General features: G+C 53.1%; 7 protein-coding genes across 8 annotated transcripts in view; 2 read left to right on the top strand and 5 right to left on the bottom strand.

Moving 5' to 3' along the window:
- The window catches only part of LOC131216461 (serine/threonine-protein kinase N), a 46,228-nt gene extending 29,581 nt beyond the window's left edge, over positions 1-16,647 (top strand). Inside the window, exons 4-12 of one of the 2 annotated variants that reach the window (XM_058210957.1) lie at positions 9,469-10,495; positions 10,566-10,753; positions 11,682-12,368; positions 13,212-13,871; positions 13,934-14,123; positions 14,189-14,370; positions 14,451-14,558; positions 14,725-14,865; positions 14,950-16,647. In XM_058210957.1, the coding sequence (XP_058066940.1) occupies positions 9,469-10,495; positions 10,566-10,753; positions 11,682-12,368; positions 13,212-13,871; positions 13,934-14,123; positions 14,189-14,370; positions 14,451-14,558; positions 14,725-14,865; positions 14,950-15,093 (3,327 nt within the window). In that variant the 3' untranslated portion in view covers positions 15,094-16,647. The remainder of the gene's footprint in view (positions 1-9,468; positions 10,496-10,565; positions 10,754-11,681; positions 12,369-13,211; positions 13,872-13,933; positions 14,124-14,188; positions 14,371-14,450; positions 14,559-14,724; positions 14,866-14,949) is intronic. The other variant, XM_058210958.1, reaches the window with a different exon arrangement.
- On the bottom strand, positions 354-2,383 carry LOC131216462 (UDP-glucosyltransferase 2-like). Its single transcript, XM_058210959.1, has 3 exons — positions 1,986-2,383; positions 1,424-1,917; positions 354-1,351 (listed from the first exon to the last, which is right to left on the bottom strand). Exons 1-3 carry the CDS (start codon positions 2,172-2,174, stop codon positions 409-411), a joined length of 1,626 nt encoding a protein of 541 aa, XP_058066942.1. The 5' UTR covers positions 2,175-2,383; the 3' UTR covers positions 354-408.
- Positions 16,576-17,339, bottom strand: LOC131215724 (uncharacterized). The gene is made up of 3 exons (XM_058210117.1): positions 17,304-17,339; positions 17,149-17,230; positions 16,576-17,068 (listed from the first exon to the last, which is right to left on the bottom strand). The coding sequence occupies exons 1-3, from the start codon at positions 17,337-17,339 to the stop codon at positions 16,743-16,745; spliced, it is 444 nt and encodes a 147-aa protein (XP_058066100.1). The 3' UTR covers positions 16,576-16,742.
- Positions 17,340-17,611: 272 nt separating this feature from the next.
- Positions 17,612-19,149, bottom strand: LOC131215723 (facilitated trehalose transporter Tret1-like). Its single transcript, XM_058210116.1, has 2 exons — positions 19,077-19,149; positions 17,612-19,008 (listed from the first exon to the last, which is right to left on the bottom strand). The coding sequence occupies exons 1-2, from the start codon at positions 19,147-19,149 to the stop codon at positions 17,612-17,614; spliced, it is 1,470 nt and encodes a 489-aa protein (XP_058066099.1).
- Positions 19,150-20,015: 866 nt separating this feature from the next.
- On the top strand, positions 20,016-21,759 carry LOC131215722 (facilitated trehalose transporter Tret1-like). The gene is made up of 2 exons (XM_058210115.1): positions 20,016-20,082; positions 20,369-21,759. Exons 1-2 carry the CDS (start codon positions 20,016-20,018, stop codon positions 21,757-21,759), a joined length of 1,458 nt encoding a protein of 485 aa, XP_058066098.1.
- Positions 21,760-21,850: 91 nt separating this feature from the next.
- Positions 21,851-24,408, bottom strand: LOC131213637 (RINT1-like protein). Its single transcript, XM_058207720.1, has 5 exons — positions 24,195-24,408; positions 23,319-24,137; positions 23,028-23,253; positions 22,167-22,962; positions 21,851-22,100 (listed from the first exon to the last, which is right to left on the bottom strand). The coding sequence occupies exons 1-5, from the start codon at positions 24,333-24,335 to the stop codon at positions 21,908-21,910; spliced, it is 2,175 nt and encodes a 724-aa protein (XP_058063703.1). The 5' UTR covers positions 24,336-24,408; the 3' UTR covers positions 21,851-21,907.
- A 172-nt stretch (positions 24,409-24,580) lies between these two features.
- On the bottom strand, positions 24,581-25,649 carry LOC131216613 (chromatin accessibility complex protein 1). The gene is made up of 2 exons (XM_058211148.1): positions 25,469-25,649; positions 24,581-25,410 (listed from the first exon to the last, which is right to left on the bottom strand). The coding sequence occupies exons 1-2, from the start codon at positions 25,583-25,585 to the stop codon at positions 24,946-24,948; spliced, it is 582 nt and encodes a 193-aa protein (XP_058067131.1). The 5' UTR covers positions 25,586-25,649; the 3' UTR covers positions 24,581-24,945.
- Between the last annotated feature and the right edge of the window lie 103 nt (positions 25,650-25,752).

Here is a 25,752-nt window from a genome sequence, read left to right as displayed (position 1 = left end):
GCCGTCGTCCACTACAACGTTAATTGATCACAATCGGCACACGACAATAACCAGCTCGGAAACACTGAACGGCACACGGCGAGACACGGTGTCCGTTGGATATTGGATTTTGTTGTATCAAAATCATCCTTATCAACAACACAATGACCATGGAAAACAATAAAATGTGGTCTCTCGTGGGAACGTGGGAACAAGTTGCCAAATCATGGCCCCGAGACATGCCAACTCATTTCGCGTCGATAGGAGGACCAAACGAGGACAAAAATATGTTGTCATCACACGCCAGACGTTGCATCATATCGCAAACGACACTTTCGCTTTCGGCAACACTTGTTTTTATTCAATATTGAGCTGATGCAATAGAATATAGGTGTTGGCGGCGCCTTTCCGAGGGGAATGTGATGAAGATTACATTTTCTTCGCTTTTTTCTTCGCCGCTTTCTGGTCGGCTTGGGATTGGAGCTTCTCGCCTCGTGAGTCACCAAACATCATCCGCTTTAGCTTCCGGAAGCTCAAGCGGATCAATACGCACATGACCAAGAGCACGGTCGCGAGGAATGCGTACACATCCAGTAGCGCCAGCTGGAACATATTCAAGTTGGCTCCCTGATAGTGCAGATGCGGTGCTCCACGGTGCCGAATGACGTACTCGACCCAATAGACGGCCGTATCCAGTGCTGACATCGGGCGATCTTTGTACAGCCTCGCCAGTGTACCGATGTGATCGCGATAATGCGCGTTACTCAAAACTTCCCGAACGGCGGTCGTTAGCGTCGATTCCGTCAGCGTGTCGAAACTAACTGCCAATGCCCATCCATCCTTCACGGCCTGGGCCACGTTTCCGTCCTGATCGCCAAACATGGGTATTCCCACGATCGGCACCTCGTGGTACATCGCCTCGGTGATGCTTCCCAGACCGCCGTGGGTAATGAACAGTCGCAGATTCGGATGGGCCAGAATACTATCCTGCGGGAGCCACTTGCCGATGAACACGTTGGCCGGCCGATTAGGCATATCGTCCTGGTCCCAGGTCCAAATCACACGCTGCTTCAACTTTCTGATCATACCCAGGATCGCATCCAGCTTGTCCTGCCGCAAGGTGGAGCTGCGAAGGTTCGAACCAAAGCTAATGAAAATGGCACCGTGTTCGGCGGCCCCATCCAGAAACGCTTGCAAATCCGCCGGCAACGGTTCCGGTTTGGTATTGATCTGCAGACCGCCCACTTCCACCATGTTGGGTAGATATGGTCGGGGGACGGTTTGCGTGAAATGGCTGTTTAGCAGCACCAGCGACACATTCAGCATCGTCGCGTCGTAGCTTCGGTAACCCTTTTCGGTTGGAAAATTTGACCTAAAAATTGCGTAGACCCACATTTCTAGTCAAAGTAACGAAGCGAAGAACCGTCCCGCCACGGGAACTTACTCGTAGTAAGGCAGCGTTTTGTGCCGTATGTATAGCATCATCAGCTTCTCCACGCCGTTTACGAGCGTGTTGAGCACGCGTTTGAAGAACGACATCGGATTCCAGGGCCCCAGCAGCATGTGCGGCACGGCAGCTACCTCGTTCGGGTTGCCAATCACGTTCGTAAACCCGGTAACGCCCTCCGAAAAGTACAGTACCGTCGGGCAATTAAACAGCTGGCCGATGCCGATGACGAACCCGTTCATGAAGTAACCCACTATCGCGAGATCAAACTGTTCCTCGCGAACCAACTGCCGGAACTCCGGCGTATTGATCGACATGTTCGATGATTCGAGCGAGGCGTGCAACACCTTCGGCAATAGCTTCATCATATTGCGACTTCCTCCCTGCATAAATTCCTTCATAAAGGATGAAAACGCGTCCTCGATGGGCAGGTACACGTCGCGATAGTTTTTCGGTGGCTTCTTGAGCGGGAACGCACTGACCATCGTCACCTACGGGTAAAGTACACATTTATTTGGCTTGCCGATTGGCAATACGATCAGTCGAGAGCCGTACTTACCTCGTGTCCCCGCCTTGCCAACTCCTTCAGCAGCGCCTGTAAGCCCAGCACATGCGACTTGCTGGCCGTAGGAAAGACGCACACAATTTTTGCTGACTCAGCACGATGGACACCGGTACCGAGTAGCAACACCAGCACCACCGGCAGTGCCACGCCGAAGGTCAACACCGTCATTACCGAGCACCTCATTTTCCCGTTTCCAGCAAGCTATCGATGTACGATGTTGTCTCCTTTCGTGTCCGGTTGTCGGCACTCCAATGAAGGTCCGCCCGTAGATGAGTTATTATTATACTCTCACACCCGACACACAAACCCTTAAATGGCTTGCGGACCGGCGCTTGAAGCCCACAAATTTGTTCCGCCCCCCAGCAATGCTCACAGCTCCGTCCCAGTTGAGAGAGAGAGAGACACTGATCACGGGGGAGCCGAGGACCACTTATTGCCCCGATAAGCTCTCGGGCGAACTCGGCGATCGAACGGCGACTCCACACACCTACGGGTACACGCAACAACCGAGAACTGACCGCACGGAATCCCAACGAATGGATCCAAACCGGTTCCCCATATTGCGGCAGACAGACGCGTTTCGATTCAATTTTGGGTCCCACACGACGACGACCACGCCGGTGGCAGAGTGTGAACTGTCAGTTTTGGCACACCACCACACACGACCGGTGCGCGTTGACTTATCAGAGATGTGACGTCATTCACTAGGCCGCTGCCGAGCTGGGCCGTGCTTTGTTGTCGTTTTGTGTGGGGCATCATTCGATACGGCAGCGTCCACGTCGTCATCACACATACAGAGCACACACTCTGCAGTCTGCATTTTATTTGCTCGATCATTTTTGACAGATTGAGAGACTTCGGATGAACAAAGAACGATTCGAATTTGTCTCAATATTTTCCAAAGCCCATAGCCAGTGAAAGGCATCTTTGCTGCTTAGGGGTAGTCACTGATCCTTTTCACATTCTCAATCGAGAGTGAGCCGATCGAATTCACCATTCACCCACCAAGGGCTCAATCTTCGTCCGCGATTTATGTTCCGTCGTGCTGCGTCCACGGCCCAAACCGCATGTTATTCCTCGTGCGCTGGGTGTGAGTTTACACTGTGGAGGCGATTTATTTTTGACGATTTGCTGGGAGGCGTGGGTCGTGAAAATTCACCACGAAACAACGGAAGACGGAGACGACAACGACAGCAGTACGTACGGTCAAAGCGGAGCACTCTGCTGGTGCACGCGTAGACACGGACTGTGAACCGGGGCACGAATGTAGCGCCTAGTACGCGAACGCCGCTCTGTAGAGCGGTCCGTCTCCCTGTGTCTTCGAGGTGATCGTGTTTGGGTTCCTTTTTTGTGTGAGGAGACCCCGTAGCATTAAGAAGCGCGGTGCGTGCGAATGCAGATGGACGGTGACCAGCAACAGCAGCAGCAGCAGCACCGGCGAAGTCATAAAAAGAAATGCAGCCATCATCACTACCATCATCATTCGGGCAGTGAGCAGCACGAGGATGTTCAACAGGACCATCGTCATCACCACCACCACCATCATCATCATCATCATCACCGGCACAACTGTCGTCACCAGCGTCAAGAGGAGGTTAGTGTTGTAAGTTTGCAACAATCAGTAACCAGCGCCAGCGTAACGGGCGTGCGTGACGACAGCACGGAGCGATCCGACTTCCGACGGATCGACGGACGTGTTACACATTTTTGGTGTAAAAATAGGTGTGTCTTTTTAAAGAAAACTTCCGCCAACGCGAGGGCAAGCGATCGACGATCGAGCCACTTTTCAATCATCCGGCCGACCCGGCCGACCTGCCACTCTGGGACATTTATTTTATTTGCACGAATCTTAAAAGGGTTCACCACACCGCTTCTTAGTAATAATATCACATCCTGCTGCTCCTGCTGCACGCGGTGAAGACTAGTGTCGATAAACGTGTCGCCTCTTTGTGGCCGGCTGTCTGGCGCGCGGTGTCTTATGAAATATTTTATCCCGTCTCGGAGAAGCATAATATTCAACCGACCGGACCTTTAACACCCCTTCTAGTAGCGCAGCAGTAGGTCTAGGTCCGTCTGGCGACAGCGCATTTGTTTATGCTCACCGCGGCGGCGGCGCCCGAGATGGTAGAAGAAGTCAGAGATTTTGAGATGTCTGACCACGACGACCACGACGAGGACGATGATGACCTCTGGTGTGATAAATAAACGGCGGATCCCGCGTGAACACATGCGCATGTTTGCGCTTACGTTTTAACGGCGATCCCAACGCCAGACTCTGGCGCGAGAGGAGCGGCCAGCTCCGACGCCTCGTGACGGTGCAGTTGTCAACCTTCCGGTTTGGCATCAACCCCCGATCGACATTTTGGCGCCACAAGATTTATGTTTCGTCTCGATGTGACTTCGTCGGTTTCAGGCGATCCCGTTGAATTGATAGAACTCGTGGCGGACACGCGATGTGCTGGATGTTACAAAACCCCCGAGGAGTAGTCGAGACCAACAAACACCGTTGTTTGTGGCCGACCGAGGATAACGGTGGAATTTTTATGTGTACTAACTACACACACTGCTTTCGTAACGAGAGCCGCTCGGATTCTCCTCTGTCGCGCGCGTGCTGACCCTTTTTTTCGTATTCGACCCCATTCCTGTTGCCCCCCAAATTTATGCACCCAGTTGTTGTTGGTGAGGGCCACGCTCGGTTTCGACACGGTTTCAACTCAAATCCGTAGCCGATCGATGGCTTTACTTAACCTAAATCTCTCACTCGAAACGAGGTGTCAGTTTTTGGTCGACAGCGAAAGCCGGAAAGGGGTACGCTGTGTCCAAAGAAAACATCTTAGTCCGTGGCCATTTCGCGAACTTTGCGTGCGCGTCGTCGTCAGAGCAGGACGAGAAAAATCTGTTCTCCACGTGCTGCGCGCCGCACACTGGTCGTGCGCCACGTCACGAGCAGCACGCTCGGAGCTCTAGTAGAAAAGGAAAGCCAGCTTAGTGTGCCCTCCATCGGGTGGGTCTGCTGTCTTGTCAGTCTGCCCGATTCGAGCGTACCGATCGGTTCTACGCGCGTCCTCTCGGTGACGATCGTCGCGCGCGCCAACGAGCGCCCCGTATCGATCGGCTACACACGGTGAAGACGACGACGACGACGACCAAACGACAACGAAACCGCCGAATCCGATCTGTCTCTCTCGCCCGCCGACTCTATTGTGTGACGAAATAATCAAAACGAAAATCGCGTTCGAGGAAAACCGAGGAAAAGCATCTGTCACTGGTGGCCGCGAGCGCGGTGTCGGGTTTCGTCACCACGACCACAATCGATCCTTCCGACGAACGACCGGTGCGGTGCTCAGTGTGGTGTCCTCCCGGTGAAACAGTGAACCGTGGACCGCAGAAGCGTAACGAGCCGTTAACCGAGGTGCCGAGTCTTTCAAGTGGCGTGTGTTCCGTGTGCTAACTTTTTCGGTGAAAATAATGTGCTGTGTGCCCGCCATTAAATAAAGTGTGCCCCAATGCGCTTGGAGGACGCGAATGGAGACGCCTGGTGCCGCACGCGCCAGGCTCCGCGCGTGGTGTGTCCACATCCCCGGTCCCCGGTTTGATTGGTTGAAATATCTTTCGCGTTATTCATTCAGTGCCACCGCCTCTGTTTTTATCGTTGAGAAGCCGTTAAAGAGCAGCCGATGATCGACGGACGGCGGCCATCGGAACCGGTCAACACGGTTCACAGGATTTTTCTTTCGTTCAACCCAAGTGCGTTACGTGTGGTTTGATTTGAGTGATCCGAAATTTTCGACCAGCAACAACGGCAACCTGTTTTTATGATTGTGCGCGAATCTGCGCTCTCTATTTATATAACGGAGTCGGAACACAAAGTTGGCGAGGAGAATCTCCGCCACGGCCACCGACCGGCCGAGTGTGTGTTCCTGCGAGTGTCGCCGTTCTAGGCCGTGGTGGACGCGCACGCAGATTATGCTTTTCCGTTCCGTTGCTTGGTCTACAAATGGAATAAAAAATTGGATTACAAGTTACGTGGAAAGTTGCCAACAAGTGCCGCGCCTCTCTGCCGTATGGAACCGCGGCGGGCCGCCAAACCGAGCCGAGAACACATGGTGAAACCGCCAACCGGGCAGAAGGATGCTGTTGAGTTGTTGTCGTTGTGAGGCAGGTGGCCAACGGCGGCACGGCAGTTGCAGTTTGCAGCCAGTAGAAGTTTTGTGCGCTGCGTCATCAGCATAATGTCCGGCACGTCGGCGGCGTCGACGACGACCACGACGACGGGGGCGGCGGCGGCGGCCGGCCCACCAGAAATCACTGCCGAGTGGACGGTACATGCGCAACTCACGCTATCCTCATCAACCGGCAGCAGCAACCAGCAACAACGACGGACTGGCGATGGTGCGCCGGTGGCCAGCGATGACGGTACCACGGAAGAGACTCCAGCTCGAGGCGACGATCGGCCCACCGTCGACGGTGCACAGAAGGAGGGCGATATAAATTCTTCATCACGGCACGGCTCAGCCGCGGCGGCTGCCACATCCAGCGGCTCCAATCCAGTGAAGGTTGTTTATAAATTTAGCACGTCGGCGGACAGTCAGCAACCGACAACCACCGGCACCACCATTCCGATGACGGTCAGTTCACTGGTTGGAAAAAGTAATGTTATTTTTAACACCGATCCATCATCAGCGGCAGCAGGGGCGCCGCTGCCACCACCGACCGTTTACGTACAGGTGAGCGATTGCGATTTTTGGTCCGGTTCTTCGGCGCCGCTCTGGGTGTCGCCTTGAATCCCCGGCGAAGAAAGGATGGTTGCATTCCTTTCGAAGCTCGGCAAATCGGAAATGAATCGATTCGGAACCCCCAGGCCCGGGGCTAGAAGCGAAACGTTTTGCGCTCAATTTCCTGATTGAAGCGGCCGACAGAGAGAGAGAGAGCGGATATTAGTTTGCATTAGGCGTGCAAAATATGAATTCATGGCTTTTTTTTTCTCGATCTACCGGACCGTTCCTAGTCACCGACTGGTGATGGCCCAGCGCCACCAGGGGCGGAACCGGCTCAGCAGCAGTTCCCCAAGTGTACCAGTACCTGCAGCATCGTCCTGACGGCGTGTACGGATCTACTGCCACTGGCGGACACGATACCGATCCTGATCAACAAGTGTGGCTCCACCAACAATGTGGTGGCCGATAAGGGCACAAACTTTCCGGAAAAGGTACAAAATTCACGTTTTGCGAATAAAAAAAAACTCGCTCACGAATCCGGTCTTCCCATCGTCTTCTTAGTCGAATACGAACGACGTCAGCTGTCAAACTAGCGACTGGGAGACGCATCAAAGTAGTGCGGCGAACGAAGCAACCGGCGGTTCGATACGTCGCCGCACGGGCCCGAAAGCCATCACAGACGGCCACCTGCTGTCGCCACCACCGATAAGGCGCGTTGACGAACGGCCCTTCGACTCTTCGGTTAGTAAATCGCAGGGTCCCCGTGTCCGCGTACCGCCGTTTTAACACTTCACTGGTCACCCTTTTAGTTGGTGCGCAAGTCTCCCGTATCGCCCAACGCCACCGCCGCCTATCCGGTGATCTCACCGTCGAACACGATCCGATCGCAGCAATCGGCGTCGGTGTCGGCGGCGAAGAAGAAGCCCCGAACCGTGCACATCGATGTGTACTGTACCGGGTCGGACGCGGAATCGTCCTCGTCCTGCTCCGACGTGGACTGCAAATCGTTATCCTCGCACTCGTCCTGCTCATCGGGCAGCCGGTTTGACACGAGCCACATGATGGAGCTGAAGTCCGGCAACGCTGCCGCCCAAAACCCAACGGGCAGTGGCCAGCAGGAGCAGCAGCAACAGTCAGCGCAATCGATCTTCGAGTCGGACGAGATGAAAGTGCGCCACAAACGTGCCGGAAAGCACGACGTGCCGAGGCGTTTGATGCAGCAACCAATCGGTAACAGCCGCCCCAGCTGCGTTCACCGCATAAAGTTGACCCCCCTCTTTTTGTATTGCAGATCAAAATACGCTTTCCACGATTGGCAGTTTGAGAAAGGGCGACGACCCGCGCCCGGCTAGTGGTGGGCGCCATCGACGGGGCGGCACGAACGATGAAATCACCGAATCGAAGCAGATTCTCTTCAGCAAGCATTTGGGTGACATGTCGCGCGTGGCCAAGGTGGAGGATCTGAGCGCGTACTTTCGGCGCGACGCTAGCGACGATGCGATCAGCTCGAACTACGCCATGTCGAACCGCTCGACACGCCGTGACGTCACCGGGAGCAGCCTTTCCAGTGCACTCCAGTGTGTCGGGGATGATGAGAAGGACCTGTTAGATGTAGCTCCCGCTGGTGGTGGCGGCCCTGCGGAGCGCTTAAATCGCAGCGGAACCACCGCCACCCATTCGGACAGTTTCGAGTACGAAAACAGCGAAGATCGGTTCCGCATTCACGAGATGGAGCGCGTCTGGAATCAGCAGAAGTGGAAATCACCGTCGGTCGAACGAAAGCTCCTGCTGCTGCACAACCCTCCGCGTCGCCATTCGTCATCACCGAGGGATCCGGCGGAGGTGCACCGAAGGACCTCGCTACTGCTGCTGCGCAGTGACTCGGAGCACAATCTGAGCGAATCGGATCACAGCTTCGTGTACGACACGGAGGGACCACCGTCGACGGTGGCGACGGAGGAGGCAGCGGCAGCCGCACTGCTGCTGCGGGCCCACGAATCTAACCCGTCGCTTAACGAGCTGAGCGATTCCAGTCCGTCCACCGTGAAGAGTGCTTCGCAGCGGGTACCGGCCGGAGGAACGCGTGGAACCGCAATGCTACAGCAGGCGGCCGTACTGGCCGCAACGCTGCAGCGCGAGTTTTCTCCCGTGGAAGGCTATACCAACGAGTATCTGGCCATTGCGCGCCGGTTCGGTAGCCTGATTAAAGGGCGCCGAAAACCGGGAACACACATGGGTCCGGTGCGCAACCCCGAGTGCCCGTGTGCCCACTGCCGCCGGTGGATGGTGGAACGCCGTGACAGTGTCACTCCCGGTGGCACCGTCGGTAGTGTGCTCCGTGAGCGAGCACTGTCGGTGGATGAAACGGCCCCGAACAATATTGTCGAAATGCGGCGACAGTTTCACATGCGCAACCTTTTCTAATCGCTTTCGGTTAAATTTTTTTTTTTGACTACCTTCGCTATTTAGCCACCCGAACCGTGTGTCATTTCAAGATTGCATTTCAATCGACCCTTCTTTAGTTACCACATGGCGTGTTCTGCTTCTAGATTAAGCGTAATAATAAAGAGACATTAATAGAGATTCCCTCCCTACCATTGGTTCTTCTAAGTGATAAGAGATTCTACATTGCCCGTTATAATGTCACAGTCACAGAATGCATCAACAAACAGGGGCTACATGGGATTCATTCGGGGACAATCAATAGTTTTGTCGGTGGAACTAATTTTCTAATCCTTTCCCCCCTATCTCGCAACCAGGCTCAAGGTCGGCTGTCGGAATCGTCACGCAAGCTGGACCTGCTCCGCAAAGCGCTCGAGCTGCGCCGGCTAGAGCTTCCACAGGATTGCCCCACGGCACAGCAGCTGAAGGCGGAACTGCAGAATGTTCAAGCGTCAAGCCCGGGCCCTGTGCAGTACACGATGCGGAACTCGTTTCGCGGCAGCTCACAGAGCGGTAAACCAACGCAGAACCAGCAATCGTTCAGCCGCTGTGCGGCCGTCACCGGGAAGCTCGAGGTGCGATTGATGGGATGCCAGGACCTGCTGGAGGACGTGCCGGGCCGATCGCGTCGCGACAAAGAGTCGGGCTCCTCGAGCCCCGGTGATCTGAAGAGCTTCGTCAAGGGCGTCACGAGCCGCAGCTCGTCCAAGAGCTACAGCGTCAAGGACGAAACGTCATCGGAGATTATGGCCGTGATCAAGCTGGACAACATCACCGTCGGTCAAACGTCCTGGCGACCCTGTTCGCAGCAGGCCTGGGATCAGCGGTTCAGCATCGATCTAGACCGATCGCGCGAGCTCGAGATCGGCGTGTACTGGCGCGACTGGCGTTCGCTGTGCGCCGTCAAGTTCTTGCGCCTGGAAGAGTTTATCGACGACATTCGGCACGGGATGGCGCTGCAGCTCGAGCCGCAGGGCGTCCTGTTCGCCGAGATCAAATTCCTCAACCCGATGATATCGCGCAAACCGAAGCTGCAGCGCCAGCGCATGATCTTCAACAAGCAGCAGGTGAAGAACATTCCGCGCGCCAAGCAAATGAACATCAACATCGCCACCTGGGGCCGGCTGCTGAAGCGTAACACCACCAGCGGTGGCAGTAACACGTCGTCCGCCGCCAGTACGCCCCTGCAGGGTGCGCTGGCCGCTAGCACGACGCCATCCACGACACCTTCCACGCCCAGTGCGACCGCGCTGTCGTTCGATCAGCTACCGGACGATCCGGTTGAAACGCTGGGCGAATCGGCCGACCATAACGTCGTGGGTCTTGGCGGGGGTCGTCCACTCGGTAGGTCACCGACGGACGATGGAGGCGAAGTGGTGTTTCCCTAATCGTTTCAAACCCCTTTCAATTTTAGGCATCCACGGCGTCAACGTGCTACCGGAAAGTCCTTCGTCACACTCGCTGCAAAATCAGGCCACACCGAGCCACCGACCGTTGCCACCGACGCAGTCGATCAGCACGCCATCCAGCTTCCGACAGCAGAAGAAACAGCCGATGCCATCACCGAGGCAAGCAGCGTCACCACCAAATATCGATCAAGAGGTAAGCCCTCCGGTATGACCGGTACAGTGCCCGCGCCCGTCCCCCGGTCCGGAAGCTTACGGCGGAGAGAACGCTCGACGCAAGAGTTGGTTTATTGCTTTGCGCGCTAATGGTTATCGACGGTGCCCCTCGGTTCCATCTACCACATTTATGGAGGGTGGTTGTGTGCGAAGGTGATGGGTGCACGACACACACAGGGGCCAGCGCCAGGGGTTTTGTATAAATCAGCGATCGTCTTCATCGTCTTCGTCGTGGTCGTGTGTGGCTTAGCGCTTCTTATCTCGTTTTGTTTTGTCAGTTTTACACCATCCCTTCCCATTATCGCGAATATAGCCGCTGGCCGGTATTTTATATCCTCCACAAGAGATTTACCCTTATCTCTTATCACAACGCCGCAATTAACTGAATTTCTCCCTGCAGCGCAGGATGTGGACAGTAGTAGCATTTCGGTAGTTTTCGCGGTCCGCGCTACCATTACGGTTGTGTCTTTCGCGTGGACTCGAGGGGTGTGTTGTGTTGCCACTATTGCGTCCCCTCTATTGCAACATGCCATTACGGACTTAGTGTTTCACTATAGTATCCGGACTGTGTGTTTTGCCGGCCTTCAGCTCTCTTGCTTAAAAATGACGCTCAAACGCACCAGTGCTTTTATAGGACAGCCGCTGCCACAGCGAACGGTGCCCCGGAAGCAGCCGCAAGGACGGCAACCGATCGGTGCCAGGTACCGCGCCTTCAAGTATCTCACTCCAGTCCAGCGCACCACGAAAGGGGTCCGTTTTTGGAAGAAACATTTAAGTTCTTACCACCACTAAAAGCAATCTGCAAATCGCACTTCTCCTTATCTGTGTCGATATCCTTTTGCTGAAGTCACATTCTCTGTTTCTCTCTCTCTCTCCCTTTGTTCTCTCTGCGTTCTCGTCGTCTGCAGTTGGAGTATGCATTAAGCAAATTCGATTTTCTTCACCAGCACGATAGTCTCGGTGGTGGTAGTGGCCTTGGTGGTAGTTTAGAAGAACCCAGTGCCGGTGGACCAATAAAGTATTGTGATAGCAACGTGACGCAACCGTCTCCCGGTGGTATTGGCAACGCGGGCACCAGTCCTCTTTCGTCGTCCTCTCATTCACTGTCCTCGTTGACCGCGCACCGGCCACCGGCCCCGTACGATGAGGATCACGAGGAGGACGATATTCCACCGCCCCCGTTACCGGCGACACCGCCACCAGTGATGCGCGGTCGCCACGAGCTCAAAACCCTAAGTTATTCTCTCGATGAAGATCGCCAATCGTCAGTGGCGGCGGCCGCGGCTCAGTCACCACCATCATCAGCAGTATTACAAAAATCCCTCTCCGTTGATCTGTTGCGACCGGTTCTGTCGCTACCGCCACCCATACTGTACGGCGGTAGTGGCCCTATTGGCAACAACGGTTACTACCACCCTGCTGGTGCGTACGGTGGTGGTGGCGGCAGTGGCTATCGGAACAATCGCGACAGTTACTATAGCACCGTATCGTCGACGGGAAGCCCAATCGTAGAGGAACCACCATCACCGGCGCCCAGCCAGATGCCGTACGTGCAATTTCCGGAAGACGACGAAACCTACGACAGTATCATTGAGGTCAGCAAACTCAGCGCAACACACTAGACGCACTCCGCCACTATTCGCTTCGCCATTTGTGTCAAACTCACTTGTTTCTTGCGCTGTTTACCATACTTTTAACGGTTGCTGTTAAGAGTTGCGCTCTGTGCGCTGTCAACAGTTCTTTTATGCATTTTATGTCGCATGTCGTTTGAAAGTGATTCATCTGTGTTGTTTGCTGCAAGCTACGTGTTTCGTTTCGGTTTTAACATTTTTTTCTAATTTAAGCATTGTTGATAGCCCAAAAATGCATGCTCTTTAGGCTCCTTGGTATGTTGTGCTTTTTTCGGCAAAATAATTTAACATAAAACCATCACGAATACTAATCCACCATCTAGCTGTGTAAGACACTCATTGTCCAGAGGTTATTAACTCAACGTCATTAACACAAGAGGCAGAACTGTTCAACTGCGAGCGTGTCCTTCTTTCGATCCCATTGTTGGCCTATAAGTTTATTATTTTTGTCTCGTTTTAGCTTTGGTGATTGTGTTTGCAGACTAATTCAGCGGATATGTGTACTTTGATTAAGTTTGACCATTTTCAGCGCTTCGTTTTAGCCATTTCATGTTGCGGAGCTAACGTCTACTTGCGGCTCTTTCCCTTTTTCGTTTTGGCTGCGTTTTGTTCTGAATATAATAACTTTTCATCGTTTTACTGGTTGTGTTGCTTTTATATTAATTTTTTTTTCTCTTCGCTGATGTTTCGCTTGTGGTTTTAAATGAATATGTGCCTTCTCTGTGTTTGCCTTGATCGTTGATCAGTTCCCATTTTGGTTCTGTTTGATTTTCATCGGTCCTTTTTGTTTCTCGCCGCATCTCACAGATTCTTCCACCATTCGAGCAGCTCACCGTCGGGGGTAATGTGGTCCCTCCGCCGTTACCACCTCATCACCACCATCATCATCCCGCTTCGGCGGCGATAGCAGCCCAAGCGGCCTCATTGGCCGCGGCTGCAGCATTGCAGGCCCAACAACAACAGCACTATTATCAGCAGCAACAGCAACAACAGCAGCTTTTACTGCAACAACAGTTGCCACAACAGCAACCGCAACACCATGCGCAACCATCTCCAGGAGGCGAAGCGGCGGCCGGAGTAGTTGCCGCTGGTGGTCCGCCCGTGAACCGTCGGCCGGCTGGTCCAGCCCGAACGCTCCAGTATCGTGATAGCGCTTACGAAAGCCGCCGTCAATCGCAGGCCGGTGGCGCAGCGGCCGCCGGTGGTGTTAATGCCGCAGCGGCTGCAGCAATGTCGCTCGATAGCTTCCGAATGCTGAGCGTGCTCGGTCGGGGCCACTTTGGCAAGGTGATACTGGCGCAGTACAAAAACTCGGGCGAGTACTTCGCCATCAAAGCCCTGAAGAAGGGCGACATCATTGCGCGGGACGAAGTGGAATCGTTGCTCAGCGAAAAGCGCATCTTCGAGGTGGCCAACACGATGCGCCATCCATTCCTCGTGAACCTGTTCTCGTGCTTCCAAACAGAGGTGAGTTAACGGAAGATTTGTCGTATCCGAAAAGTAAAAAATAACATCTGCTTCCGCTTCAGCAACACGTCTGCTTCGTGATGGAGTATGCGGCCGGCGGTGACCTTATGATGCACATTCACACGGACGTGTTTTCAGAGCCGCGTGCCGTGTTCTATGCGGCCTGCGTCGTACTGGGTCTGCAGTATCTGCACGAGAGCAAAATTATCTACCGTGATTTGAAACTCGATAATCTGCTGCTGGACACGGAAGGTTCGTTGTCGTACTCTAGACTCTTGGGGCCGTACAAACTCTAATCCCTTAACGTGGTTCCGCAGGTTACGTAAAGATTGCCGATTTTGGTCTGTGCAAGGAGGGTATGGGATTCGGTGATCGCACCGGAACGTTCTGTGGTACGCCTGAGTTTCTGGCGCCGGAAGTGCTCACCGAAACGTCTTACACGCGGGCCGTCGACTGGTGGGGTTTGGGTGTGCTGATATTCGAGATGCTGGTCGGAGAGGTAACGTGTCTTCGGAAGCAATGGCTCCGTGAAACGGAACGCACGACGAAGGTCTATTTTTGCCTCCATATTTTTTCCAGTCTCCATTCCCGGGCGATGACGAGGAGGAAGTGTTTGATTCGATCGTAAACGACGAGGTGCGCTACCCGAGATTCCTCTCACTGGAGGCCATCGCCATTATGAGAAGGGTAAGTGTTCTCGAACAGGAACCGTAAATCAAAGAACCCCTTGAAAAGTGGATAAATGTCAGTCACAAGAAATAGAGTCGAAAAAGCAGCAGGCTTTGCCTAGCATGCAACCAGCAGCAGGAGAATCAATCTTAAAGGCGGTCCAATAATTGCTTTCCCTTTGCAGCTACTGAGAAAGAACCCGGAACGTCGGCTGGGTTCGTCGGAGCGGGATGCGGAAGACGTTAAGCGCCAAGCCTTCTACCGTAACATTGTCTGGGACGATCTGCTACTACGGAAGGTGAAACCACCGTTTGTGCCAACCATTGTAAGTTGAAACACTATTACAACGCAACCCCCCGAGTGGCACAGCAATCAATTCCTGGCTCTACCTCTCTCTCTCTTCCAATAGCGCTCTCCTGAGGACGTGTCGAACTTTGACGAAGAGTTTACGTCCGAAAAACCGGCACTGACACCGCCGAAAGATCCCCGCATTCTCACCGACGATGAGCAGACCTACTTTAAGGACTTTACCTACATGGCCGAATGGTACTGAAATGGCGGTGGCGCAAGTTTGCAAAGGTACAACAAGGTGGGTTTGGTCCTCTGTGTCTCGTCGTTTGCTGTGATCCGGCAATCCAGGAGCCACATGTTGGTCACCAGCATCAGCACTACTCTTACTACTACCAGCTACTCTAGAACCCATAACCTCCTGTTCCCGTGTCTGCGTGTGTATGTGTGTGTGTTTGAGTGTAGTCTAGGGCTTAAAATAACCAAACGCAAAGTTGAATGGAACTTTGATATGGAACCGGACAAGGCGGAATTCTTGTTATCCAGATAGGGTGTGCAAGCATGTGGAATCTAGTGCTGCGCTATCAGGCAGACATCGTTATGTGCATGATTTTGATTAGGAAAAAAGATACGCCCGGAGCGCGGTGCCTTTAGCGAGGTTCATGAGTCAGGAGGAAAAGCTGTTACTACTATTACTAATGCCTACCGGCGAGGGACACGTTGAGTGACAAGGGCACCCCACATGCCCGATGATATAATGGGATCAGTCACCCTCCCCATCGGTCAGATAACTCTTTTTTCCGAAAGTGTCGTAATAAACGAGACACGCACTGGTAAGCTCGTTTGCGCAGGGAGAAGATAGTCCAAATGTACCCAAAGCTGCCGCAGGAATTGTTGTTAGGGCGAGCTGGAGATAGCAAGTGGTAAATGTTTTTTTTTCTATTTCGTTTTCTTCGGTAGTTTGAGTTCTAGTGCCTCAGGCAGGTCGATGCATTTCGTTTGCATATTTTTAATGCAGTGTTATTGTTCGCAAGGGCGTCGTTTAAGTTTAGAAACTATCAGGAGGGTGCACTATTATGTTATTTAACAGTGTCTGGATGGTCTGTTCTACGCCACGCATGCCCCAGTTGTTGATCCCGCACCCAGACAAGTTATGGTGGTCATTCCATTGACCAAATAATGCGCAACTCATTGTTTTTTGTCTGTTGTTTCTTCTTTTATGTGCCTTCCGCATATCATGTTCGAGCACAGAATAGAGCCGACCCCGGGGCCTGGTGGTAGACAATCAAGCAAGTTAAAAAATTGTGCACAGAATAATTTACTATCAGTGAGTGGAAACACATCTTCGAAGCACCCAACACAACGAAGGGGTTGGCGAATCGCTACCACTACTATTACTACTATTTATGTTGAGAGTGTCCGTAACACACACGTTAGCCTTAAGTAGCATATTTTTGCGTTTGGTTCCATTCCTTAACACGGGGGCAAAAGAAGCGGTCAACAGCTTGCTGCTGGAATCAGATGCCGATCGGTAAATACGACGTGAGCACACAGGACTACACGATTAAGGTGTTTATTATTGTTGAATAATAAACCATCAATATAATGATGAGATCAATATAAATTGTATATACAAAAGAATGGTTATACCTTAGTGTAAATCGGTTCGCTTAACAACTGTAGGCAAAACGATGGTAAAAGCGTTATTGGCAGAATAGTAAACGGAAAAGAAATCGACAACGGGAGCCACACTACATTTTTGTATGCATTTCGATTCGGAAGGGAAGAAAATGTGCGATCAGTTATCACACACAATACATGTACATTTGGTTATTTAAATTGTTTATACATGAGTTGGATGAAAAATGAAAGAACCACTGATGACCACTCTTCTTGTTAAGGGCTGCCCTGTATTCACCGTTGTGGCTGCGCCTCAGTCTGCTGCTGCTGTTGCTTTTGTCGTAATAATTTCCCCCTCGACGGCAGCTTCCCGCTAATGTCCTTCAGGCCAGCAGTGGCTCGGTATAGCAGCACGGTGGAACTTGGATCACAAATCGCCAGAATAAGGCCCTCGAATTCTCCTAGGGAGCGATAATGGTCGAGGCGTTCCAGGGCGAGCTCCTCCGTTGCTAGTGTGGGGATGTACAGCTCAGCCGGAGCACTCGGAGCCCGCCTGGCGGTCAGGTATACTAGCTGCAAACTGGGTGCGTAATGATATTGCACATCATTCAGTTTTTTCTCTGCACGTAAAAAAAGGCAATCAGCTGTTTAAGAAAATCAAAAGCAATCAAAAACACCGAACAACGAATCTTGATCGTACCATCTTTGAGATGGATGTAAACCCGGTACGCGGCGTAACAAAGCGCCTCATCGTTGCACCCCAGACTGTTGAATGTCCTTAGCTAAAAGTGATTACCGAAAAAGAATAACTTTATTCTACGCTGCCCTTTTCGTTTCGGAGGAAATGTTCTCTACCGTTTCGTATGAAACGCCGGTGCTCTGTGTGGCCATTGTTTGTTTACCTTTGCTTCGTACTAAAAGTTCACCAGGCGTTTTGACAGTTGTACTAAAGTTGTACCAAAAAGAAGGTGTGACATTCGAGCGGGAGTGTTTGGTTTTCAAAAGTAACCGTTATCTGAGAAATTGCTCTAAATAAAAGATGTTTCGTCGTACTTTATTTGACTCACGAACTTTTCAAATAAAACACCATAATTTTTGTCGATCCTTATTCCTCTTTTTTGTCAGGCATTGCCAAAATTTATTCATTTCACAACGCACCACTTCTAACACAACAATTGCCTTTTCTGTTTCAGCGCATCGCCGTCGTTTATCTCCACGTGCCTGCCCGCGGCATTGCTGCGTTGCTGCATCATTTCCTGGATGCGCTCGAATGATTGACCTTTCGTTTCGGGGATGACCAAATAAATCAGCCCACCAGTCACAGCCGTGCAGGCGGCAAAGATCCAAAACGAAACATACGTGCCCGCACCGTCCGAGATAACCTGGAATAGCTTTAGCACCGCAAAAACAACCACCGATGTGATGACGGCAAACACAGCGTTTGCCGTTGCTTTGATATGCTTAGGGAACACCTCGCCGAGGATGGCAAACGGCACGGTTGCTAGTCCGATTGCGAACGAGACGATAAACAGTAGCACCGCCACGAACGGTACCCATCCGTGTGCAGCACCCGGTTCGGATGAAAGCACGTCGGGTGTGGTTTCGACCAGCGTAAAATATATGGCGCAAGTGGCCAGCCCAAGCAGAGAGCCAGCAGTTGAGATGAGTAAAAGGGGCCGACGCCCGGTTCGATCGACAAGGAACGTCGGAAGCATTACGGACGCAAGCTGAACCAGTGCCAGCACGATCGACAGCTCAGCAGCCTTCAGCGGCAGAGCGAGTCGCGAAAAGATCGTCTGCGAGTAGCCGAGTATTGCATTGATGCCGGTCAGTTGCATGCCCAATGAGAGGAGTAGGATGATCACCAGACACCGTCGGTTAGCAGACGCAAACAGCAGTTTTAGTGAATTGCCTGCGGTCTGCTTGCTGTCCTCCACGAGTTTTCTCATACGCCCCAATTCACCAGCCACGTCCTCGCTACGACGCAACCAGCGGAGACTTTTTGCTGCGGCCTGATCGCTGCCGCGAGCCAGCAGAAAGTAAGGTGTCTCGGGCATCCAGAAGAACATTGCGAAGAACATCACCGGAAAAACGCATGAAATCCAAGCCAAGCACTTGAAGCTCACGTACGAGCCGACCGTATACTCGAGCAGAAAGGCAAGTTTGGCCATCACCGTCACCAGTACGCCGGTGGAGCCACGCACGGCATCGGATGAGATCTCCCCCAGATAGATGGGCGTCACGCAGTACGCCAGTCCGTAGCCGAACCCGTGCAGGAGTCGGGCCGCGTAAAGCACTGCGACGGATTGGGCGAACGCGATCAGCACCCAACCGACGGCGATGGGAATGGCCGACCCTAGCAGCAACTTTCGACGCCCGTAGCGATCGACAAACAGTCCACAGACGATCGGTCCGAACAGGGAGCCAATCGAAAGGAGGGCCACGATCCAAGATCCTTCGTCCGGCGTGATCGGTACAGGTGAGTCGGGTCCACGGAGGGCAGGAATAGCTGGAGAAGACCACCCGGCGCAGGCAACAGACGCCACGAGGGAAGATGTCGCTTTTGGGTGAAGTAGAAATACGAAGAATTAGTACGGATTAGGTGCGCGGCTTCCAGTAGTGTGGCACCTGCGAGTGCAGCAATGTACTCATTGCGGTATCGTCCTCGTTTGATCAACGGTATCGGTGGCACCGGAGTCATCCTTGATACTGCACCGCCGTCTGCTACTGACCGCAGTCGTAAGTGGAATGATTTTCATTATCTACTGCAAGCACGTAGCATGATCATTGACCGCAATTATGTGAACTTTATAGCGCAACAACGAACACTAGACAAACGGCGAGTTATGATCTTCGTCATAAACTCAACCTGTCGAAACACGGATTCCAGATACGAAGCCGGTTCACTGCTGAAGATCCGAGAACTGAGGTGCCGTCCCGGTCCGGACGGAAGATAAGAAAGCAGAATGGGGAGCAGAATTTTTTTTATTCCACTTTAAAAAAAACTCGATTCCATCGTAATCTACACGATCTCCACATACCTGACCTTTCGCTCTACGCTAGGAGTTTCGTCATCATTACCGACTGCGGCCCAAACGGTGGCTTATCTGTCCCGAATTGGCACCTACAATCCGGGTACCGATACAGATAAGACATGGAGAGAAATTCCAACCCAACAGGTGCCTCAAATTTGGCCCTGTTAGCTACGTCACGATGATAAGAAAGGAATCGGTCCTGGGAGGGCAGCTTCGCTTATCAGGCTCTGTTCGAAACCCAAATTGCCCCTTATCCGGCCCGTAGATTGGGCTATCAAATTCTCCACCGGAGATGGTCAATGCGCGCGGGTGGTAATCGATCATTGTTTGGGGCCATTTAATCGACACCCAATTATCCGTTCGGCCAATCGGATGACCAATAACGTGCGGTCAGTTCACTATTTGCACGGGCGCCATACGGGAGTTTGTCTCGGGAACTCATTCCCTGGTGGTTGTATCTGAAATTAAGCAGCCACATTTGGTGTCCGTTTAAGAAGATCGTGATCAACCCATCCGCTAAAACCGAAAAACTATGGGAGTGTGGGATAGTTTAAAGGAGCTTCGGAAATACTCCAATCAGTATTTGGCCGCTTTCACCGGTTAGTATCGCCAGTTTGTGAAAGTATAGGCAGCACACTTGGGTCACAAGCAAGCACTAAAGTTCGAACAGACATCCTATTACTCAACCGTCACCTGAAACCCTAATAAAGCCCGAGCGAGTTCATTTTTGCATAATAACCAACCAGCCGGGTAATCTTATCGAGGGTGTCTCGTTGATTGGCTATCGGGCACGCGCGCCGGTAGTGACTCCTAACAGCGGAAGCGCCACCCACAATCGGGTTTTTGGTATGTTTTGATTGTTTCGCCTCTATCTTGTCGTCGCAGGAACGCTGCTCATGTTGTCGGTGGCGGCCGCTTACGGTTGGACATCCCCAACACTGCCCAAGCTGCTGGCGGATGACTCTCCGCTACCACTGACGCCGGACGAAAGCTCCTGGGTCGTGTCGATCCTGGTGCTCACCTCGATCGCCGGTCCGGTGCTATCGGCGTGGTTGATCGACCGATTCGGGCGCAAACCAACGCTCCTGATCGCCGTGTTGCCCAGCATCGTCGGATGGGTGCTGATCGGCGTGGGAGACTCGGTGGCGGTGCTGTTTGTGTCCCGCGCGCTCAGTGGCATTTCTTACGGTATGGCGTACTCGTCAATGCCACTGTACCTCGGCGAGATCGCGTCCGATCGGATACGCGGCTCGATCGGTACGTTGCTCACCGTGATGGCCAAAACCGGCATCTTGCTCGAGTACTCCATCGGCCCGTACGTGGGCTACACTACGCTGGCCTGGATATCGATTGCGTTTCCAGCGATCTTTTTCGGTCTCTTCATGTGGTTGCCCGAGTCTCCGTACTACCTGCTCGCGAAGCAGCGCACCGAGCTGGCGGAGAAGAACTTGCGCTGGTTGCGCCGATCGAATGATGTGGAGGGCGAACTGAAGATGATGCAGGCAGCCGTCGAACGATCGCAGCAAAACCGGGGCACGTTCCGGGATCTGCTGAACCGTGGCAACCGGCGAAGTTTGATTATCATTCTCGGGCTGGGTGCGCTGCAGCAGCTCTGTGGGAGCCAGGCCGTGATCGCCTACTCGCAGCAAATCTTCGACCAGGTTAACATCGGCCTGGAGGCGCACGAATCGTCCATCATTATGGCCGTCATCCAGCTGGTAACGGCGGCCCTTTCCTCGTCGATCGTGGACCGTGTTGGAAGGCGGCCGCTGTTGCTGGTTTCCACTGTGGGGTGCGCCGTCGGGACGTTCATCGTGGGGCTGTACTTTTTCCTCGTCCAGCAGGAAGTGGACCTTGACGGGATCGGGTGGATCCCGTTGGTTGTAATTATGGTTTACATTATATTCTATACCGTCGGGCTGGCCACCGTGCCGTTCGCCATTCTGGGCGAGATATTTCCCGCCAACGTTAAGGCGGTCGCAGTCGCCCTCTACACGATGTTTGCCGGTGCGGTCGGTTTCGGAGTGTCCAAGTTGTACCAACTCATCTCGGATGAGGCTGGCACGTACCTGTCGTTCTGGATCTTTGCCGCCTGCTCGGCCGGTTTCGTGGTGTTTGTGTTTGCGCTCATCCCCGAGACGAAGGGGAAACCGCTCGATCAGATACTGATCGAAATGAACACCTCCACCAACCGGAACATCAACTGCTTCCGGCGGAGCAAGCGGAGCGAGGAGCAAAAGCAAGTGCCAACCGAGGGCAATCTTGCGAATGCTTAAGGGCGACGTGGGATTAGGAGGAACGCAAGGGCTTGTGAAAAATGTGTGTTGCGCATAAAGGAAACGACGAACAAATATAATTTACCAGAAATGTCTTTAGTAACCCGTTTTAAACCCGATCCCCGTCACCGATCGGATCAGTCGCATCTCAGCCAATCGCTGGCATGTCGTTCCGTCGATCGAGTACATCCAGGGCGGTGCCCTTATTGCAGATCACAATGCCGATCTCCCGTAGTGCCCTCGTTACGTCCTCACTTTCGGTCGTTTCGTTTCGAAGCGTTTCACGCAAAAGCAAAGCCGAACCGAGTGGCAAGGTGAGCAATATGCAAGCGTCATTAGTTCTGCAATGAAAAGGAACGTTCAATCCAGGCGCCGCCAGAGCCGGAATCGAAGCCCGAGCGTCCTACCTTTTAAATAGTAGCTTCGGATGGTCGGTGTACTGGCCGAACATCACGAACAGATTGCGCGTCATGTCGTAGGCAAACTGCTGAATGCCGCCGGCCGAAAACTTGGTGTTCATCACCATGCTCGCCACCATCCACTCGTCCAGCTGGCCAGCGATCATGCGCAGCACGACCGAAAACACGTTCGCCGACAGTTCCTGCTCCATATCGTGCAGCAGCTTGATGGCCGTCTGGAACATCTCGCTTGCGCTGGCCGATACCGCGAGCGTTTCCTTGGCATCGTGCACTCCCATCGAGGGCCACAGATCGTATCGGTACGGGCGTGAACGGACCGTGATCTCGTGCACAATCCACGTCACCAACCCGTTCACAAGCGTGTGCTGCCAGTGATCGAGCTCTTCGATCGTCCGGTCGAACACGGAGCTAATCTCGTCCGAATCGGGACCGTACAGGGTCGCGTGCAGGTGCAGATAGTGCACACTTTCCCCCCAGTCCCTCAGCACCGACGTGAGGTAGTGGATGGCGTTGATAATTTTGGTCGGATTGGCCGCATTCGTCGGATCGTTGTACAGCTGCACCAGGCGGCGCCGAAAGTTGTCGATCAGTTTGAGCTGTAGATCGAGAAACTGCAACCGCTGGCCGGGCTGCGGCAGTGAACGGTAGCGCTCCTTGATCGCGTCCAGCAATCGCACGAACTGATCGGCACACTTCGGGATCTTTAGTTCATCCAAGTTGGCCGGATCGAGCAACTCGAACGGATCGTCGGTGCTTAGCATCGCATCCATCTTGTCGGTGGTGACTGCAAAGTAGGCCATTTAGCATTTAGGGAAAAGTGTTCCTCATCTCTCAGCACGCGCAACGTACACTTCTCTTCGATGGCCATCCACTTTAGAAAGTAAACCGGTTGTAGCAGCACCGAAACGACACTGGGGAAACTGGTCGGGTAGCCGAGCGTCAGCTTTAGGTCCTCCTCAAACGCCAGCACCTCGTCGATGAGGTGCGCAAACAGCGCTTCATCCCGCACGATTTGCTCAATGTCGACAGCTAGTTTTTCCACCGCCAACTGGACCAACCCCCGTACAAACTCGAGCTGCGAATCGAAGGAAGTGGTTTAGTCCCATCGCGTAGTAAGCGAACTAGCCAGCAACTGCTTACCCTGACGTTGCTATTGGTAATGCCCGCCCGTAGAGCGGGCGATTGAAAGTGTTGGCCGACGAAAATGTGATTCTCTTTGGCCCACTGTAGCACCTGCGTCAGGTACCACTCGGGACGGTCCAGCCGGTTGGTTTGCTTGTGACCGGTAAAGTGAAACTTGAAGCGCTGTCGGAACGGTTTCACGAACAGCTCGATCGGTGCCGAGTACGGTCGGCAGTAGATGGATGGTGTCAGCTTGACGCTCAGTAGGTCCTGGTCACCCGGAAGCTTCAGTAGAAACAGGGACTCCGACAGCAGGACCAGCTTGTGGATGTGGTCCTTCGACGGGTTAAACTGTTCGAGCGTTTGGTTAAGGTTAGGCCACTTGATCGTTTTCAGCAGGGACTCGAACTCGACCGAATACTTTTGGAGCAGCACATCGTGCCAGTGAAAGGCCGTGCTGCGGGCGTACATCTTCAGCTGCGGTGCCTCGATGCCACCCAGCCGATCCAAAACACTGTTCGGCCCGGCCAGTGCCACGTAAAGCGCAACGGGTTTACCGTCGTCCTTGGCGTTCATCGACGCCTCCAGCGCCTCGCTAATGTTCGTAACGTCTTGCACCAGCGCCAGATAGTCACGCACCGTTTGCAGCTCTCGAATCTGCTCCATCCGGGCGCCGACCGTTTCCATCAGCTGCCGGTGCGTTTCAATCCGTTGCGTTACTTTGGCATTGTAATCCCCGATGGTGGCCTCCTTCGATTGGAGCTCGCTCAAGAGCGACTGACTCGTTAGCACCACACTCTTTACGCTCGGGATGCAATCGGCCTCCGTCACTGTGATCTGCAACCATGGAAACGGAGATTAAGTCCCAGTTGTTGCACCGAATTGACAACGTACCCTGTCTCGCAAGTCTTCCAGCTCGGACCGGTAGTACTTTACCAGATCCGCACACTTGTGCATGTTTTTCAGGTCCGTGCCCAGTTCCTGGTTGAAGCGAGCGATCAGCCGTTCGTCCACCTCACTCCGCTCGGACGCCATCTCGGGAGGCACGGACTACTTACGGCCCAAAGCGGCGAACGGCGAGCCTTCCGAAAAGGAGCCACCAAATCAAAAACACATCACCGTCGACTGTGAACCGTTTTGACATTTATCAGCTTGCGGCTGTAGCGCACAGTGGTTGTGGCGTGCACGTGGTTGTGGACAAAAATTTGTTAAAACAACGAAAATGATTCAATACCATCGTTTTTAGTGTTTCTGGCTTTCGTCAATTGTTTATTCGATACTTTACTTTGTTTCCCACCCTGCCGGTGGTCGGAAAGGTCCTCCATCAAGAGTAAATGTTTCACTGAAACCCCAGATAAATACACTGCGTAGGGCTTATTTACAGACAAAACAAAAACCACTAAACTAACTGACTATTAATCGGTGGTTGTACGGAGTTTCAGTTCAGCCCAGGCTCAGTATCGATCCATTTCCGTATCACCAAACGAAACGACTGGCTTAAAAACAAACACTATTACCTATACGAGACATTGTATGGATGGGACTGCTTAGAAATTAAATCGATTTAAAATGTCCTCCTGAACCATACACTAAGGTTGCCCTGTTCAAGCACCAGCCTAGCTGCGGGCCGGCCCCGGTCCGTGGGTTACGGAGAGTCACCTGTTTTGTGCTTCACCGGTGACTTCTTATTGCTGACGTTTTTGGAATTTTCCTTCTCGTCCGAGCTGGAATCGATCGAGATGACACTGCCGCTTTCTCCGCTGGACGACGCCGAGTCTAGGCTCTCGATCTCGGGGTCACTTTTCAGTTGAACCTCCACCAAATCGTCATCGTCGAGTTCGATCACCTCGTCAACCCCATCGTCCTCCCCAGCGGCCGCAGATGCCTCCGACGAGCCCTCCTCTTCCTCTTCCTCGCTGCCCATTTCGGCTTCCGCCGCCCTCTGGGCCATCAGCTCTTTGTACTCCCTCACGGTAATTTTTTGCGGCAGGACGATCTGCAGAAATTCCAGCGCGTCCTCTTTCTCCACATATTTGGCTAGATCCGAGTAGTCTAGTGTCTTGCGTTCCGAGTTGTGTGCGCGGTGGGCCAGGTGCTCAATGAACATCTCCTGTGAAGCGAAACAAAGTTACATATTGTATGGCACGTCGCACATCGAACAACCGTACCGCAGCACGACACATCAAAAACAGGGCTTCCTGGTTAATGTTTCCCATGTCCGGCGATGTCTTCATGACCGTTTTGATGCGGGACATTGGCAGCTGTGTTAACCGTTCTTGGTCCATTGTTTGGTAACTGAAATATCGAACTATCGAACACTTCTTGCGATTCGTGCCGCAACGAAACCGAAACGGGAACAGAGCGCGTGAATGCTGCAAAACGACGCCAACTGCAATTTGACATTGCGTACCGTAAACAACGTTTGACAGCACCAACGTTTGACAACGTTCGA

Source organism: Anopheles bellator, chromosome 1 (genome assembly GCF_943735745.2).
Source record: "Anopheles bellator chromosome 1, idAnoBellAS_SP24_06.2, whole genome shotgun sequence".
NCBI lineage: Eukaryota > Metazoa > Arthropoda > Insecta > Diptera > Culicidae > Anopheles > Anopheles bellator.
This window is presented reverse-complemented; position numbering and strand designations above follow the sequence as displayed.